This window comes from Telmatherina bonti (genome assembly GCF_933228915.1).
Source record: "Telmatherina bonti genome assembly, chromosome: 18".
In the NCBI taxonomy this organism is placed as follows: Eukaryota; Metazoa; Chordata; class Actinopteri; order Atheriniformes; family Telmatherinidae; genus Telmatherina; species Telmatherina bonti.
In genome coordinates this window covers 25,784,373-25,803,421 of record NC_136616.1, presented here as the reverse complement: position 1 = coordinate 25,803,421, position 19,049 = coordinate 25,784,373, and the positions used below count along the sequence as shown (strand labels likewise).

The 19,049-nt window shown below is 38.2% G+C and overlaps 1 protein-coding gene across 2 annotated transcripts in view; it reads left to right on the top strand.

Annotated features, from left to right (window-relative positions):
- pcxb (pyruvate carboxylase b) overlaps window positions 1-19,049 on the top strand; it is a 320,178-nt gene that overhangs the window by 12,722 nt on the left and 288,407 nt on the right. For both annotated transcript variants that reach the window (XM_079257650.1, XM_079257649.1), the window contains 8 exons: window positions 845-981; window positions 3,437-3,530; window positions 4,114-4,204; window positions 7,241-7,406; window positions 8,886-9,031; window positions 14,597-14,714; window positions 16,405-16,472; window positions 18,250-18,333. In XM_079257650.1, the coding sequence (XP_079113776.1) occupies window positions 845-981; window positions 3,437-3,530; window positions 4,114-4,204; window positions 7,241-7,406; window positions 8,886-9,031; window positions 14,597-14,714; window positions 16,405-16,472; window positions 18,250-18,333 (904 nt within the window). The remainder of the gene's footprint in view (window positions 1-844; window positions 982-3,436; window positions 3,531-4,113; window positions 4,205-7,240; window positions 7,407-8,885; window positions 9,032-14,596; window positions 14,715-16,404; window positions 16,473-18,249; window positions 18,334-19,049) is intronic.

Here is a 19,049-nt window from a genome sequence, read left to right as displayed (position 1 = left end):
GGATCCCACTTTTATACCGTGACTAAACAATTTCTTTAAACAATATGGACTTTTTGATTGCATAATAATAATAATAATAATAATAATAATAATAATAATCTTTCTGTGGAGCCAGCCTGTATGAATCATTGTAGTCACATATAGATGGAAACACTGAAATATTTCATGTTTTAATAGTGCTACCACTTACAAACGTTCAAATTTGTCAATAACTTTTTTTTAAAAAAGCTTCCTGCAATCCTTTTAGTTTAGCTTTTCAGCTGCAATTTCCGTCACATGCTTCCATTTATACATTTAACCTTGAATTTGACAGTATTCCAGGATTTTTCATAGATATTAGCTCAAGGCTAATTGTAACTTTACTACATATAGTAGAAATATTTGAGTATTTTCAAGCTGTGAACAATCCTCTGCAACCATATAAGAAATGCTTTAGTGGATTTAATCTCTTTAAGCATGGTTTAGTGGGTTTCCCCCAACCGCACTATCATCTCTTTATTTTCCTTGAACCCATTAACACCTAAAGGGACATGTTTATTTGTATTAGCATGCATGTGTTAAGGGTGCCTCAGGTCTGAATGGATTAACTGAGGCGGTAAAGTTGGCAAATGGTTACATAAAAAGGAGAATGTGAATTATAAGGTTTATTTGATTTAGATGGCTCAGTGTTGACAGATTTGCTGTGGGCTTCACAAGGAATCATTTTGTATAAATACTAATCAATTGTTAGGAAGTATGAATCAAAGAAGTCTACAAAAAGTAAAGAAAAAAATCCATCTCATTTTTAAGTTAGTGTTTGTATTGTCTGATTTCATGAGTAAAATCGTTTTCCTTTCCTCCTCAGGATGTCGAGGTTCCTTGTAGTCCGTGGTGGTCTTGGGCTGTTGGCCATCAGGAGGACATGTCTTATCTCCAGATCTGCTCACTCTGCCCCAAAGAGCGAGTATCGACCAATCAAGAAAGTCATGGTGGCTAATAGAGGTAAAAGGCTAGTATTTCACTTCTGAACAAGACCAGCAGTTTAGTTACAGTTGAGTTAAAGCACTTGAATGCTGCTTCATTCATTCATTTATAATGTGAGAAAAAATTACTTTTAAAGTCTTCCTCAGGCAGAAGACGACTCTGAGATTGCTTAATTTTTTATGACCAGCATTTAGTTTGCCTTGCCCCACATGATAATATTTAAACAGAACGTGTGGGTGGGAGGCTGTACAAGATAGTTTTGTTTGCTTTAACTGAAAAATCGGGCACTTTCTGGAAGTATTAGAAACTGGGAACTACTACCACAGCCCTCGCTGCATATCAGGAAGTAAAGTATGTATCAAAATTGCAGTTGCAGAATATATCGATTGAGCATCGTCATTGGAGTGCGCACGTGTGCTGTAGTCACATCACAGGCCCTGGAGTGTAGCAGGCAAATTAACTCAATGATCTCAGCATTTTCAAGGGTACCTGATGAACATGTTTATCACCAGTAGTAATAAATAAACATTTTTGGTAAAAACACAATTCACATTTGCACATAATGGAACAAAGCATTTGCTCAGGACCTTGTACAATGAAAGGAAGCAATAATAGATGACAAGAATACCTCAAATACTGACAAAAACCATACTTGTAATATTCAGAGTAAAGACCAGTGCAGGTTCTTTAAATATGAATATATATATATATATATATATATATATTACAGTTTTGGAAAAAAAAATGCAATGTCAGTTTTTTTCTAATATCGTAGAGCTATAATCAAAATGTCAAAACAAAGAAGAAATTGGCATCAAAGCAAATGTTTATTTAATTCTCTCTGGGACTGATAGGTGAAAGGATTTATAATGGTAGAAGTGTCGAGAAAAAAAAACAAAACTGCAATGTGGCTTTGATGTGCAGCATAAAAATCACAGAAGTGTTTTGGTGATATTTGTAATAACAGGACTCTCTCTGTTATTGAGAGGCGATCACTGCCGCTGGGCAGTTATTAGCTTTGTAAGGTGACACGTAGAGACAAATGTATTAATGTATTGCTTTTTAATGGCATTTTAGATACTTTTATACTGTTTTATTCTCCCATGGGGGCATATTCAAAATGCTTGAATGCTGTCTAGGTTGTCAGTATTGCTTTTGTTCTGTGCACATGTGGTGCTCTGAAGACCCCCCTGTCCCCCACGCTGTGCATATGCATGCTTGTATTTACATCAACCCTCTCATGAAGGCTGCGTTTGGCTGCTTTAATCCATCAGTTTGACTCAAAAGGCTTTGGCCTCTGTTTCATATTCGCACACAGAGGCATTTCATCAATCTCTCTGCTTCACAACAGCATGACGTGATATCAGCATGGCATTCACCGGACTGAGTGTGATGAGGAGAGTTGGACCATCATATCACATCAGTCCAAACTCCACTTCACCAAGCTCATCTTTTTTTTTTTTTTTTTTTCTGCCTCTGCTCTTTATTTCCATTCCTTCCCTTCGTGTCTCATGTCCTCCTTTCTTTTCCGCTCTGTCTTTTTAAGCGCTTGCCAGTTGTGATTTTTTTTTTTTTTCCCCCCCTTTGAGCCATTTGCGATCTTCGTTTTTGCCCCCCTGTGACCATGCACCTGTTACCTCCTCCTTTCAGACTTGTACTTTCTCTGCTTCTTTCCCCGAACTGCTCTTGTCTTGGATCTGCGTATTTGTCTCTTTGTTAAACCTGCTTAACGGTTTCTTTTTGATCCTTAGTTCTTTGAAAACGTATCCCTGCAGTCTTCAGTCTATTTTCAATCAACATTTAATCTGTTTTTTCTATATATCTCAAACGTCTTTTCATCCCTTTTATGTTCACACATATACCTTTTCTGCAAAACTTGTTTTACTCGCTTGCTCTTCACCTTTTCAAAGCTGCACAAACATTTCAATGCTGTCCTCCCCTTCAAGCAAGAAAGAGACATACTAGTTTTCACCAACTAAGCTGTTTTTCCCCTCTCTTCTTAAGAGTGTTCTGCTTGAAAAACAAGTATTTGGCTCCAGTGACGGCAAGATGAAAGTCAAGAAGTGTAAAGCTCAGATTGTATGCTGTGTTCTCCAACTTTACATAAACAGCTGACTTGTTGCAGTGTATTTTTACAGTTATGAGGAACACCAGATGGATTGTTTTTCACATATCATGTTCAGGATGAAAAATTCAGTTTGTTTTATACTCTCAGAGGAAGCATTAGTTGCAAAATGGGGCCAATGCCACAGGATGTTGATAAAATAAGGTCTGTGCTCATGAAAAATGCATGACGGAAGGGTTAGAACTACACCCTTAGTTAACTTAATCTCCCACACACACAATGTGCTGAACAATAACTCAGAAATTAAAGGAATAATGTCACATGAAGTGTGTATGAAGGAAGGACATGGGCGAATGGAGGGGAAATGCAGTGACATCTGTTTCTCATGCACATCTTCTCATCTTGCAGGTGAGATCGCTATCCGGGTGTTCAGAGCTTGCACAGAACTGGGGATTCGCACCGTGGCTGTTTACTCTGAGCAGGACACTGGACAGATGCACAGGTAATAACTTTCTGCCACGTAAAGCTTTTTTCAATTTGGATCAATTAGCAGCTTCAGTTTCATTGTATAGATGGTGCATTTAAGTAATCATCCTGCTCAGTCTATATGCACATACTAGTCTAAACTGTTAGAGTCTCACTGCACTGTCATCAGTTCATCTTTCGCTCTCTCGTAGACATTAAACCAGAAATGGCTTTTTGGAGCTGTAACTGAGTGCTTACTGTAACTGTGAGAGTTTGGTAAAGCTACTATTATATTATAAAAGTGTATGCTTTCAGAGGTGCACTTTTGTCTTTGATGATTCAGACGTATGAGGAATGGGTGCAATATGAGCTCCTTTTTGGTCTTCATTAGCTTTTTAAGATGTCTTAATGTTCTTAAAGTTGTATTACATTATTATTTTATTTTATATTGGGTTCTCTATTCATTACCGCTGACCTTAATTACTGCATATCTTAGCAAGGCCAGTCTTAGGAAAACAGATTTGAAGTATTATGAGTTGCATTTCCTGGTTCACTTAAGATTAAATAAAAAACAAACAAACAAACAAAAAAAAACTAATGTAACTCTTTGCAATTTACAGGCAGAAAGCAGATGAGGCCTACCTGATTGGTAAAGGCCTGCCACCTGTTGCAGCATACCTGCACATTCCAGACATCATCAAAGTTGCAAAGGTGAGAGCAGTGGTTTAGTAAAATGATGGTTTACCCATTTTTTTTTTTTTTGTAGAGAGCTTTGTGTCTGACAGACGTTTAATGCTTCAAATTCCTCACTTTTCTGTGGCTCCCTTACCTGCATTAGGAGGGCACCACAACTCCTCTAGAAGGTCAAAATATTTTTATCTTTTCTGTCGTAGCAAATGAGAAAATGTCATTTAAAGTTCCCTTTTCTCTGGAACAGCTTTACACACTGTACTTTTTATTAAACTAAACAGAATATTAAACTAAACAGTGTTATTTATCTTAATAACCTGACAGCATGTCATAGCTATGCTCTATCATGCACAGCAAAATTCCACCCTCATGGAGCACAGACACATGCAAGCAGACACAGCTTAACACACTCCCACCAGCAGACAGAGCGTGCATCAGTAAAAATGTCAGCCACCTGTAAAATGAAAAATCTACATTTGTTTTAAAAAAAAAACAAAAGTTTCCAGGGTGGTGAGGACAGAATTATTATTTTTACGCTGAGAACTTCAGGTTCAACGTGGAAACATGTACATCTAACCAATCAGAATCTACAGGTCACTGAAGTAATAATTTCAGGCATATTAGGGGTTAAAATGATCCAATTTTATAGGTTTTATTCATGTAAAACTGTTTTCTGAGATGTGATTGTTAGGAATATCTAGAGCAGATTCACTGAGTAAAACGACCTTTCTTCACTTCATCACAACATTTAAAAAGTTTACCTTTTTTTTTTGTCTTTTTTGTTACAGAATTATTTCCATTTGTGGAAAATTTAGTCTATGATGAGTTCAGAAAAGTAACTTCCCAGCTGAGTTTAGTTGTCAAATGAGTTATTTGGTTAATAAAATGTGTCAAATTACCAGTATGATTCTGCACTAGGCACCTGTTAGAGATACAGAGTTCATGAATATCTATTCAGCAGTGTTGGTTTGAGGTGGCAGATATTTGTATCTTCGTTTAAGGCTATATGAATGTTACCGACATTCATTTGACAGAGGTAGAAGGATTATATATAATGTGCGACATGGTTTTACAGTCTGTATTTCAGCATGGGGTGGGGGGAGATCTTGTGTTAGTACCACCCTTCCCCAAAAGCTTCAAGCCTTGGAGAAACACTGACTTTCTTTGCACAATAACACATGAAGGATATGTTCCAGTTTACAAATGGACTTTCGTTGTAGTTTCTGCAGGGGAGATTATCTTGCAGCTGAAAGAAAGTGAAGGCCAAACATGCTGCAGGAAAAATGCCTTGTAAAAGCAGTTTTGTTTACAAACACCTTGAATAGCTGAGGCTCTTTGATGAATGTTTTTATTGATAACACATGTATCTGAATAGTGATGAGTGCATGAAAGGAATTTGCATATCTGCAGAGAAGAAATCTCTGGCCAGCATTTGCTGCAACTGTTCCAAAAATCTTAACATTCACTCGCACTCGTGTTTTTTCTTTTTTCATAGCCTTAACTACATCATTATGTCACTTTAAAAGTTTGTACCAGTAGACAGCTGCAGAGCAGGGAGCCAGTTTCTTCTTAAAACCGATAGGAAATCATCATATTTGTCTCATTTAACCAGAAAACAAAACAAATATATCAGCGGTCTAGTTTTTAAAAAATGTTTGAAGCAGTTTGTAATTGCTGACTGACTGATAAGATAGATGGGATTTATATCTACTCTTATGAGAGTCAAAAGCTATCAGTTGACTTTATTCAAGTACCTTGAGATATAAATGAATTCAGCTGCAAAAACTGCTCAAAGAATTTGGCTGAAAAATGGTGACTCTCTGTATATTGTGCAGTGGCCAGCTCCAAGGCCCAGCCAGCACAGGTCCAAGTCCTGGCCTGTGGCCCTTTGCTAAACGTCCCCCAGTCAAAAGAGCTGTGCCGTTCATATTAATGAAAGTTGCATGTAGTTTCACTCTGCCTGCATACTGAGTACTTGTCTAGTTGTGGTCTGAAATAGTTGGGGCCTTTCTCTTGGACCTGCTGTTGTTCATTGTGGTAATTTCATGGAATGATTTTCTTCTTGTACCAATAATTGGAAAAATGTTGTCTCTGGTTATTGACACAGCAAAACTTGGTGGTCACATCTCAAGGTGCTCAACTGATGGACCAATGTCTTTTCATTGTTTCTGTTCATTTTTTGTCAACAAGTACCTTTTTCTACATTTCCCCCCGTGCCATTCTGTTTTATGAACATTTCCCATCTCCCTTTCGTTTCTTCATTTCCTGCTGCTTCTTATCGCTGTGCTGATCAGATCTGCTCCTTGTCCCTCCTCCCCTACTGCCTCTATCCTCCCAGATTCGGAAAGCAGTTGTTGTTTGTCAGTTTTCTGATCAGTCTTTCACGGTTTATAATTTTCTATGCAGGCATGTGGTCAGCCAGCCAAGTCAGGCAGACTTTGCCATCCAGCTCCAATTCTCACAACCAACCAGCCTGCCAACAAGGCGTGTGTGTGGTTTTCTACTCTTTGTCAACAAAAAAAAAAAAAAAGTAGTATTTACTTGCTGTTCACACTCAAATTATAGTCTGCCTTGCATCCAAGAGCAGATGGCACATACAGATCCAGAGATTTCTCTATCTGTCAGCCTCAGCAACTACTGTATCTGCCACCATGTGCATGTGGTCAGTACTTTCCTCCTGACCCTCAAATTATATTCAGCTTCACTCAGTCTCTCTTGGAGTTCAATGACTAGATGATGAGTTTGGTCATGAACAAAGATTGAGAATAAAATGTCATCTGCTTCCTGTCACTTTGCTAAAAGTGGCATACAAAACATTTTTATACTGGCCAAAAAACTGTGTGTGCAAGAAACTATTCAGGTTGTTTGAGTAAATTGACTCTGTACTTCCCCAGTGATCCAGCCAAGTCTTATCAGAGCCAATGTGGCTCCCTTTCTCAGAGAACTCCTCTGGTACAGCTGCACTAAATTCCCCTCTGTGGACTTCTATTTTAGCTCAAGTTGAAAATGAATAAAAATAAATATGCATATCTATTTAATTTCTTTTTCACATCTTAGGACAACAATGTGGATGCTATTCACCCTGGCTATGGTTTCCTTTCTGAGCGGGCGGACTTTGCTCAGGCTTGCACAGACGCAGGAGTAATGTTTGTAGGACCAACCCCTGAAACAGTTCGTAAGATGGGAGACAAGGTGGAGGCTCGCTCCCTGGCTATCAGCGCAGGTAAATTCACAGTAAATACCTGCCGGTGCGCTGAAGTGCTTCATTCAAATGTTTGGTATTGCAAATGTTTAAATTAAAGCTCATCTGCTAAATGTGAAACATTGTTCAATTATTTTCATCAAGGCTTGTGAAAAATGTCTCTCTGGGGTCTCCTATTGTCTACTGAAGCTGTAAAGCTTGTTTGAATTCTTGCTCATATTTTAAACATTAAGTCCACAAATCAAACAAGACCAATGGCATCTTTTAAAAGTTTCATAATTTTAGATTAAATCACGACCTTTCACCATACCACTCATTTGCTAACAGTTCCTGCTGCATATGTTTTAGGGCTGCAACGATTACTCAGGTGACTCGAGTACAAAAAATGATCGAGGCAAATTATCTGCCTCGAGGCGTCGTTTAATTATCATGTGGTGATATATTTTAATTTATACATCATCGTGGCATTCTCAGACCACTGCGCTGTTTGGAGGGACTACATCACTGTTTCAGTAAACATATAAAACATCTAAACATGTATAAAATATATAAAAACAGAATCTGTCGCCTACGGTGTGTCTGTACAGTATGACTGTTTCACCCGGACTGATGACTGCCATTGTTGCTTTAGTCTCTAATGGCAGAGAATGAAGAAGAGGGGAGGAAAAGACAGTCAGCAGTCAGCAGTGACGAGGCATGGCGAGGTGTAAACTGCTAACGCACGTTAACCGTCTTGTAATCCATCCCTGATCTGTCTCTCCCGCACACACGCAGAGTCAAAGCGCATTTTTTAGGTAGTGTGTGACGGCAGGCGCAGCTTCTGTTCCTGCAGCAAACTTTTATTCCGTATTAAACACTTTTCACAGGCGTGTCGTCCACCAAGACATAGACTAGTTCTTTGATACTTTGGACATGTTTACAAGTCAGTCCTTCTTTCTACGTGAATTCTTCTTTTTAATCTTTTAAAATGCAGAAATTTGCGATGGGTTGAGAACTTTCTCCACACATTGAGCGCGTGCACAAACACATTGGCACATTTTAAAATGATACTTTTAAAACATTTTCCTCATGCCTTAGGTAGTAACAACACATGCAACAGCTTCACAAATATAAATGTATAGATTTATTTTGATTGAGTTTCTAGTATTTGCTTTACAAATTATAATTTAAAAAAAAAAAAAATCATTAAGAGTACTCGATTACTTGAAGAAATAATCGACAGAGTCCCCGATTTAAAAAGTACTCGATAGTTGCAGCTCTAATATGTTTCAGTCATTAATCTCATTACCAATCAGAATCAACATATTTTAGGTATGCAGTGTGTAATTTGTTTTGATCTGCGACTGTATGAAACTGTGAAAAGGGAAACTTTCATTGTGCTGTAAAACTTTTTCTGTGTTACAAGAGAGCTCATTTTAGAGAAAAAACTATATTTGAACTACAGGATTGTGAGAGAATGATAAACTCTTAGTGATTTCTGACTCTTGTGGTCCTGCATAGGCGTGCCTGTTGTCCCAGGAACAGATTCCCCCATCTCCAGTCAGCAGGAGGCACAAGCATTTGCTCAGACATACGGCTTCCCCATCATCTTCAAAGCAGCCTATGGAGGAGGCGGGCGAGGCATGCGGGTGGTCAGAGAGTATGAGGTGAGCGCTTTAATGCAAAAAGGTGATAAAATGGCTTGCTGTCACACCATATTTGTTGGGTCAAGAAAAAACAAACCCCCAAAAGTTCATATTTCTTATTCATTAATTTTGGTTTGTATTGGATCAAGGTGAAATTACTTGAAAATTACAGCCTGGTCATTTATCTCTGTAGCTGCCAGTCACTCTGTGTATTTGAGTGTGTACTCAGAAATTGCCTTGGTCACTAGGCTCAACTGATCACGATGATTGAGCCTCGTTCTTTTCCATCAGATGAATATAATTAGAAAATGTCTTTCAGGATTGTGATTGAGCAGCAGGGCACTTGTCCAAAAAACCTCTAAGTGGAAAGATGATTATAAAACCTTCTCATGAATCTTACATGCACATTTAATTGTAAAAACTGTTTGGCTGCATAAAATCTAGAAAACAAAGCAAATAAGGCATAACTCGCCCAAACATAAAGGAGAACTTACTTTATTTGTAGTTTAATATATTTAATACAGTTTAATATGAGTCTGCATCAACCACCTGTCTCAGATGTGGATCCACTTCAGCAGATAAATAGGCTTGAATGAAAAATCTGTGGGTGTCTGGCACTGGAAACTGGCAGAGGATCTTTTCAGGTCCTTTATGTTTTCCCTGGCTTTACACATAATTGCTCTGTATCAAACCATTGCCACGTTCCAGTTGGATAGGTTGTTTTCTCAGTTTTTGGTACACATATACTTGCGACTAGAATGTCACGAGGATCTGACTTAGTTGGTTTTCAATAGCTCTTGGGTCTTGTTGAGGGTTTTGTGGTCAAGAAATGCTTATTTGGTTGTTTTGTAGTCGATAAACTAACAAAGTTTTTAAGATGTAGCAAAATCTGATGGAATCAGTATCTAGGACACTAAGATAGTTTGGGAAAGTTGGTTGTGATTGGGTGTGGAATTAAAAATTTCACACTGTTGTAGTTTGGTTTGCTGTCACACTACACTTAGTTCAAGCAGAATAAACCGCCTGGACAATGTCACACAGTGACGCTTGTTACATACTCCACGAGAAGTGAGAACGTCTTGCTCTGGAGGCTGCAAGAACAAGAAAATTCTTTGTCATGTCCATTCATACTCAACGAGAAGCATCGTCTGCAGCAGGGAGGGATCACTGCGGGCAATGATGTCTGCTTTATGTGCAATAAACCTGGTTGTTTCATATTTAATGAGAAACTTCGTCCACTACAGAGCAGTATGTGCGCACACGGCTGCTCCGTGTGTTTAATTCCACATGTTGTAAAAACTTTTGTACTTTCTCACCACCTTTAATCAGCTGTTTTATCAAAGCAATCTGGTTTACCTTCTGCAAAAACGCAGAAGCGGCAGCTTTCCGCTTCATGCTTTTGTGTTAACCTCGCCCACCTCAAATGTCCAACCAATCACACGATACTTCTCAGAGCACCACAAGGGAAAAAAACTTTTACTGGCCTGATGTGTCGAACTGTCTTCAAACACTTCCACAAGGATGTAACAAGCTTTACAACAGCTGTGTTTTGAAAGAGTCTTTATGATTGCAAGAAAGGCCATTTTTTCCTTATATATATCAATAAGTAAATGTTCAGCATGCTTGAGCAAAAAATACAGAAGTTCCAAACGGGTTTTACAAGATATCAAAGTTAGATCTGGATCCTGGGAAAATTTTAGATACCACGGTCCAGAACAGGAAAAATGATGGGATCTTTGGAGTTTTCCTCACTACAAGCAAACAAAGTAAGATATAAACAGACAACAATCACCATGATATAGCCAAGACACTTTGGATTCATTATCGGTGTATCTAGCAATCTAATAGTGTAATACATCCATGTAAAATGAATGTAGGACTATGACACAATATGAGTGAAATGAGCTGCTTTGGGAAGGTCTGCGGTCTCAGTGCTTCTTGAGTCATAAGATGATGAGTGTTATTCTGCACAGCTGTTTTGATGTTATGGCTGACCATTGATGTTACCGTGTACTGTGTATTAGAAGTGTTAACTGAAAATGCACTGAAGCTGTTTTGTGTTGACCTTCAACAGATGTTTGTAGTGTATGTGGTGCTTTGGAAAACGGTTGTGGAAGAATTTGAGTTTTTTTTTTAACCTAACACATGCTCATCTAATACTAGAACAAGGAAGGCTCTAATGCAGCCTAATGAAATACAAATAAAGCTCATAATAGACATTCTGTTGGAGATTCCATCCAAAACATGTATTGAAGAGGGAAATGAGTACCTTCAGGCCTGTAGAGTGAGGGAATTGGCAAATTGACACCATGTTTACTTCAGTGTCAGCCCAGCGGCAGCTTTGCTTTTCGTATCAGTACTATCGGGGCTCTGGAGGGAATCTGCAGTTGCAGCCTGGTGATATGAGCACAACTTTCCCAGATTTCCACTTCTAAAGTCAGTTCTTGTCAAACTTTAAACTGGCACTGGTGGTTGTCTGATCAGATCTGCACAGAGCAAAGCTACATTATCTTTTAATGCTGGTGTTATTTACTGTTTGTTGTGTAAACCACAGAGTCCTGTATTTGTCTTTTCCTTCTTTGTAAATATGTTCCATGTATTAATAAATGTTTGACTTAAATATGTAAAGTACATGATCTCCAGTATTTCTATGGATAAATGTTTGAGCATGTTTAGACCATGACAAGGAAGAAAAAAGTGAATGTTTTTTTTTTTTTTAATCTCACAGAGCAATTTCACCTCAAAATGGCCACAAATGGATTTCTATCAAATTACAAAACTGATTATTATAGACTTTTTATTGCAGCATGAATTCATTAAAAAAAAAAAAATTAAAAAAAAAAAAAAAAATCAATATCAGTATGCAGGTTGCAGCAATCGCTGAACCGTTGACTCTAGAAGTGCATTTCATTTTAAGTGACTGTGCTCAGTGTATTGCCATTTGCAGTGGTGCATCACTTCATTCACTGATCTATTCAAGAAATGGCTTTGCTGTGTTGTTCTGTAGCCACTGAGCCTCAAAAGTCATGAATCCACTGGAAAGAATGACCTTTTCGGAGTTGTAGCCCAGTCTAATTAATTAGTTGTTGACATTTCTAGTTATTCATTTGAGTCACAGGGGCTTCCACAGCTTGAGTAGACATGTGAGGAAATTGTGAAGAGGTTTCTTGGTACTGTTGGGGCCCCGAGCAACAATGCGTAGGTTGACTTTGTATTTCATTAAGGCCAGCTCACGGGTAATTTGTATGCTGAATTAACAATGTCAGCCAAACTATTCACAACACATTTTAGGGCAAGATGTGTTTGCGTACTGATAAGCAAAGCAGCCAGATTGGCAGTTGTTTTTCTTTTGTTTGACCCAGTGCGCTTTCTGAAATGGAAAAGAGGAATGGCACGCATCAAAACTCCAGCAGCAGAAAGATGACAGATTGGCTGAACTGATGTAGAAGGAAATGGAGTTTCCAACTTTTAAGCTTTCAAAGTCTCTTGTCATTTATATATAAACAAAAAAAAAAAAGTCTACAGGTGCAAAAAAATCATCAACTTCACTTTTTTCTACAAAGAGTCTGTTTTCTGTGCACCAATGACTGGCGTTGAAAGTCTGAAGCTAGAGTTGTTTTATTTACTTTCTACACATTATATTCACTTGGGTTTAGTTTCACACTGCTTTTGACAAGTGCACCAAACAGCTTTCTGTTGTCATCTCCAATTTTGTCTTCAACAACAAACTTGAAATAGATTGGTTTTTGAAACCTGCCAAGCAACTAGTCATTGCTTATGGGGAAAAAAAAAAGAGAAAAATGACTATAAAATTCTCATGGCTTGTTTCAAGTTCCTAAACAGATGAAAAATTCTGTTGCTTACACGCAAGTAGATGCAGGCGGCTAACCATGTTACAGGTTTTGGGAACTCAAAGCCCATAAGGTTCAGCTTCTTCCAAAACAGGAGGTAAACATGGGCTTCTCTTGACTGAAATGCCACCATGGCTCATTTTTTTTCTCTTTATGATTGCAGCGAAAAACCCTGCCACAACTTCCTGTTAATGGTTCAGAAATCTTTCCCATTAAAATGTTTTCACCGCTGATCCTGGCTACAGGTTTAGTTTTTTCCACTGATGTGAACAAATCTTTCAAGGGTTGACAAAAGGACTGGAAATCAAACACCTGTCTTTTGAGTGTTTGATAGTTACTACCTAAATCAGGGGTCATCAACTCCAGTCCTAGATGGCTACTATCCTACTGGTTTTAGTGTTTTCCTGGTACAATACACTTGATTCAAATAAAAAGCTTCCCCAACAACTTCTTGTCATCTTCTGCACCTGCCTGTTAATGAGTCATTGATTTAGGTCAGGTGTGTTGCAGCAGGGAAACACTAAAACCTGCAGGATGGTAGCCCTTGAGGACCAGAGTTGGTGACCGTTGCAGAATTATTTATGCAGTCTGACACAATCCAAGGTTATCAAGATGGTAGACAGCACTGGCATGAATACTGTAATATATGACTGGAGCCAAGAGGCCAGGTGAGGTCTTCCTTATGACAGGATACACAGTAGTTGATCCTCCAGGTGAGGGATGGCACATTAATCAGAATCTGGAATTAAAAGCTTGAGGTCAGTGGCATAGTGCTCTGATCTGAGACCAGATCCCAGTAGGGGATTGACAGCAGCATACAGCCGTACTCAGTTCAGTCCTATCAGGTCCACAGTCCAGGAGGTTTTCCATGTATCCTGGCTGCAAAAAACTGCATCAAAGAGTCAATGTGCAGAACCCGATAGACTGCTGAATCCATTTAGTTTGATTGAGGTGTACTGAAGCAGGAATACGTGGAAAAACGTGCAACATTGTGGACCTTGTAGGACTGAATTGAGTGCCAATCTGTAATAACTTCTGACTAAATGCCATGGTAGTTTTTTTTTCTTTCTTTTTTCTCCCCATTACTCATGTATTATTGTTGGTATTATTCTCAGAACCTTAAGTCGCATCTTGTGTACTTGTTTCAACGATGGAGGTGCCATTTTCCAGTGGCTGATTTCCTCCATATTTTTTATATCTTCCAAAATCCCAGATTTATGGTACATAAGTGCTTGGTGTATAATTGAAATGAAATGCCACAATGATGCTGCTAACATTTAAATCATTTATTTGATCAGACATAAAAAAGCACAGACATTTTGTGTTATGCATGGTTTTGCAGTTTCTGGTTAATCTTAAGAATTCATGGTGTAATTAATTGCAGCGGTTTCTAAGGAACAACTTTAATTCATGTACAAGACAATTCAAAGTGGGGGGGGGTAGTGTTGACTCAGTCTTTTCCCAGAGGAGCAGATGGATGGGCTGGCAGGATGTCACAGACTGACAAACACAGATTGAGCCATGACCTTCAACATGGTGGCTCGTGATCTACCAGAAGTAATGTGTAGAATAGTGCTCCCTGAAGGCTTGAAGAACATGCTTGACAAAAGGGGGGTCGACTTAGATGAATGACAGGCATGGAAAAAAGTTAGAGAATTTTTGAAGATTTCTGTGTCTGTCTTTTTCCTCCTGAATTGTTGCTTTAACTCGCATGTTTGAATATTTTTCTTGTCAGGAACTTGAGGAGAATTATCAGCGTGCCTACTCGGAGGCCCTAACAGCTTTTGGGAATGGAGCCTTGTTTGTTGAGAAATTCATTGAAAAGCCAAGACACATTGAAGTGCAGATCCTTGGTAAGTGTACTCTATGTTTCATGTTGTGTTTGCCTTTAACCATTTATCTTTTTTAATGTGAGTTAGTCAAATTTCATGAACAAATGGAGAAGATGAAGTCATTGAACCCAGTAGCAACGCTAAAGGAGGGACCTAAGGAGATACACGAACAATGACTGAGAATGATTTACTGGCCAGCAGAGGATTCTTCAGCCATTATTTCCTCTTATATTGAATATTTCTGCACACATCCTGAAATTCACCACTGATACTTGCAGCATATGCTGTGCTGCACTGGTGGATGGTTGCATGATCAGCAAACGGCATTTGTCTGGAAGCCTTTGTGTTTGTGTAGCATTCAGAATTTACAGTGTGTGGTCACTGTAATGACTGTCTTTAGGCCACACAAAGCAGTTTTCTTAATTGCTTGTTAACAACCATGTCTTGGCCAGCCCTGCTACACTTCCTCCAATGCTTCTCCCTCCCCTTTCTGTTTTGCCACCCAGTTTTTTGCTCTAATATACCTACCAATGTGTTTCTGCACATATATCAAACTTTCTTCTTTTCTTATTTTGAATTGAGTTTACACAATGATAGTAAAGCACAAAAGTGAAGAGGCATATAAAGTTTATTAATCAGTTAATAACAAATGTGCATAAAAATGTTAGATGGTTCATTATTTTAAAGGTGATGAATGATAATAATAGAAATAATAATAAAATATATAAATAACGGGGAGATTTGAACAGTGGCCTTTCTGTGTGGATTTTGTATGTTTTCCCTGCATACATGTGGGTTTCCTGGGTTAGCTGCATTGGCTTCCTGCCATTGTCCAATGACATACATGTTAGGTTAATTGGTTACCCTGAATTCTCCTTAGGAGTGAATGTGTGTCTCTGTGTTGGCCTTGCAATGGACTGGCGACCTGTCCAGGGTGTACCATCTTTTTGCCCAATATTACTGGGATAGACTCCAGCTTCCCACAATCCTGAATTAGACTAGGTAGTTAAGAAAATGAATAGATGGATAAATAACTATTGCAATATGATAAATATACTATTTTGTAGTGCCTTTGTAAGCAATGACAGAGTATTGAACAGCAAAGCAACTCGAGGCGTCAACATGCTAAAATTCTTTGGGCAGAATTCACTATAGCATGCGTGCGGGCGCGCGCTCCCTCCCTCCCTCCCAAATTGCTAACCCAGTAAGTCTGCCAGATCAGCAGTAATGGAGGTCCTAAGGTATGCAGAGATGTTGTGCTTGAGGGCTGTAAACACCAAGTTATATCAGGTGTGTGCTCAGGTCTGATCTCTGTTTTGTTAAAGGCTGTGATCTAAAGATGGTTAAAAGATCACTGTCTTTGAGAGTTTTAAGTCCTTCCACCTCCAATAACTATAGCCATAATGCAGTGTAGCTCAATAAATTTTCATTTTGGTAGTATTTTTACTTTAACTTCACTGTCAAGGCTAAAGCCCTCCAGCTGCCTCTGTAACATGACCTTTATTCATTGCCACAGTTGAATAGTTAAGATGTTGATTTGGTCTTAAATATGTCAGATTTGGCACACGTTTGGTTGCTTCTCAGTGAACAAAAAGAACAAAGACTGTCTCCATCTTTTTTGCTATTCAGTGTTATTGCTCTACTTCTTTATTTTGCAACTGTTTTCCTCAAATTTCTTTTTTTTTTTTTTTTTTTTTTTTAATCTACTCAGGTGATAAATATGGTAATGTCATTCATCTGTATGAGAGAGACTGCTCCATTCAACGAAGACACCAAAAGGTAAATTCTTCACTTAATATTTGTTCAAACACAATTAACGTTGGTATTTAATATGGTTTTCAGATACATCTTTTGAATTGTATTCGTCAGTATGAGGTGCATAATTGTGGGAAGGCTTGAAGCAAAGATCATAAAGCAGGAATCCGGCCTGCAAGCAGCGCTGTCAGCTGGAAGCTTTATTTATTTAGGAAAACAAGCCATGTAAGTGATATATTAAGTGATTATAAACACTGGTGAACTGCTCCTAGACTGCTCTAGGCAGCAGGTGGCAAAGAGGATTGTACTTAAATGAATTAGCCTCTGTTAATGCTGAATGAAGTGAGGTCTGAACCATTACTGCAGGACTTGCATACTCTACCACCAAATGAACTGTGATCAGCAAGAACGGCTTTTTTCTGTGTGATTGAATTTATTCTCCTACATTTGCCCAAGTCCTTCTCACCCAGACTGTCTGAGCTGAAACAGAAGGAGGAATTACTTTATTTTATTAACTATAAATGTCAAAATACCACAAGAGAATGGAAATTATTCTGTCATCAATGTAACAAAGCTTTCATCAGAGGAAGCAGATCAACATGTGTAATTTTTCATTATATTGTCACCTTAGCGTAGTTTTAATCATGTATTTCGATCACTTTCATCCTTTCACTTTAATCAAATTATAAATGATAATCATGTTAGCAGCTCTGTTTATGCCGTCGTTGCTGGTCTTTGATTCTGTTAGGTTTAATCTGCCTTCGCTGCTGATCACAGATCTCTTTAAATCTGAGAAACAATAATAGTCGTTTGTTAAAATGGATTTGAGATGGTTCAGCAATGACACAGCAAGATCTGTCGAGTGTTATTGATGCTCCAAGGGGTTATTTATTCATTTGGTTTATTAATTTGGATTAGATTTAATTCATTTAAGAGACATTTTCCCAATCACACATGGGTCATGTTTTGAACAGATTTATTTCTTATGGATGGGTTGACTTGTTAGAACTAAATGGATAATCCCAATATGTTGAATGCCACTCATCCAGCATCCAGACCACAAGAAAAACTGGTTGTCATGAGTAAAGCAGATGGAACAAATCATTTGTAATTGCTATGAATCAGACATGGAAAATAAAAATAAATTTAGTTATTAAATGTTCATAGCAGAGCAGGTCTTTTCAGTTTAGAGCTTGGAGTAAATTTGCTGATTTAGATCCAGACTTGTCACTACAGAAAAGCTTGCCATGTAAAATAAAAAAGGATCAAATGGCAGCTTTGTGGGAAAAGAGCCACTTCTAGTTATAAACCCACAATTAACTGCCAACTGTGCACTCTACTGCAGACCCATAGAGCATTTTAGCATCATTTTAACTCATTGTTATGTCTGATTGTGGTGGCTTCACCACCCATAGCTTTATTATGTTGGTCTCATTTGTGCTTTCAATACCACACACTAGCTGGCTGTCTAATAAAGATGTTTGGCATCTGGTATGCCAAAAGCGGCGATTTTTTTGTCTGAGCAAACCTGGGGAGTCCGATATTAAGGTTCAGCAGATCAGAGCTGAGTACTGTAACCTCATTGCATATTTTAGAAACAAATAATCAGCCTGTAAGTATCTTGGAAGTGAGCGTAGAATTACTTTTCATTTAAAGGAAAAATACAAATAAAATAGTTTAGCGGGTTTATTAGCAGGGTTTTTAATATTCAGTGAATACCCATAATGTTGTGATAATAAACTTTCCAACTCTTGCTGACTGTTAGTTTCAGACATTACTGATGAGGTCTTTTTGTTTCCAGGTTGTGGAAATTGCACCTGCGTTCCAGCTCGACCCTCATCTGAGAGACAAACTTCACTCTGATGCTGTCAACCTGGCCAAACTGGTATGCTGTGTGCTAGTTGGTGCAAAGTTCTTGTTTCTTTCCCTTTTTAAAAACATTCTATTTAGATATGGGCTGTACTTCTTCCAGTTGTTGTTGTTTCCATTAGCCTTGAAACATGTGTCGACATAAAACATCAGTGCATAATTTAGCTGCTGTTGATAAAAAGCTGTAGAGGAATCTGTGTGTTTTAGGCTGCATAAGTAATAGATCTCAAAGTTGAAAATATGTTAAAGCCAGTATGTTAATAGTTTGAAGTGGAAAAGAAAATATCAGATTGTATTGGTGGAGATGTGAAGAAATGCAAAACAAAAAACAGATACCAGACCAGATGCACATTTTATTTGGTCTATATAAGAACCAAAATCAAAAGATTTGATGTAGAAAATGGGCTAAGACTCCTAAAGGTTAATATCCACTTTATAGTTTATAAATATTCAGAAAACATTCCTTATTTGTGCACGTTGGTAAAAACCACTAGATCAAGCAGAATTTGGGTTGTGAAAACAGGTGGAGTTTTCCTGTTCTGGAATACTAATTCCATTAGGAAACATGCACAGCTGAATAATGGGTCTCCTTGTTATTGTGGTTATTTCTGATCCGTATTACTAATCTAAACAGATGTCTCACATTCAGTTTCCATCTTTTTACATAAACTAGCTTGCTTGCTAGGTAGCTTCACGCTCTTATGTTTCGATTCCTCTTTACACCCTGAAACA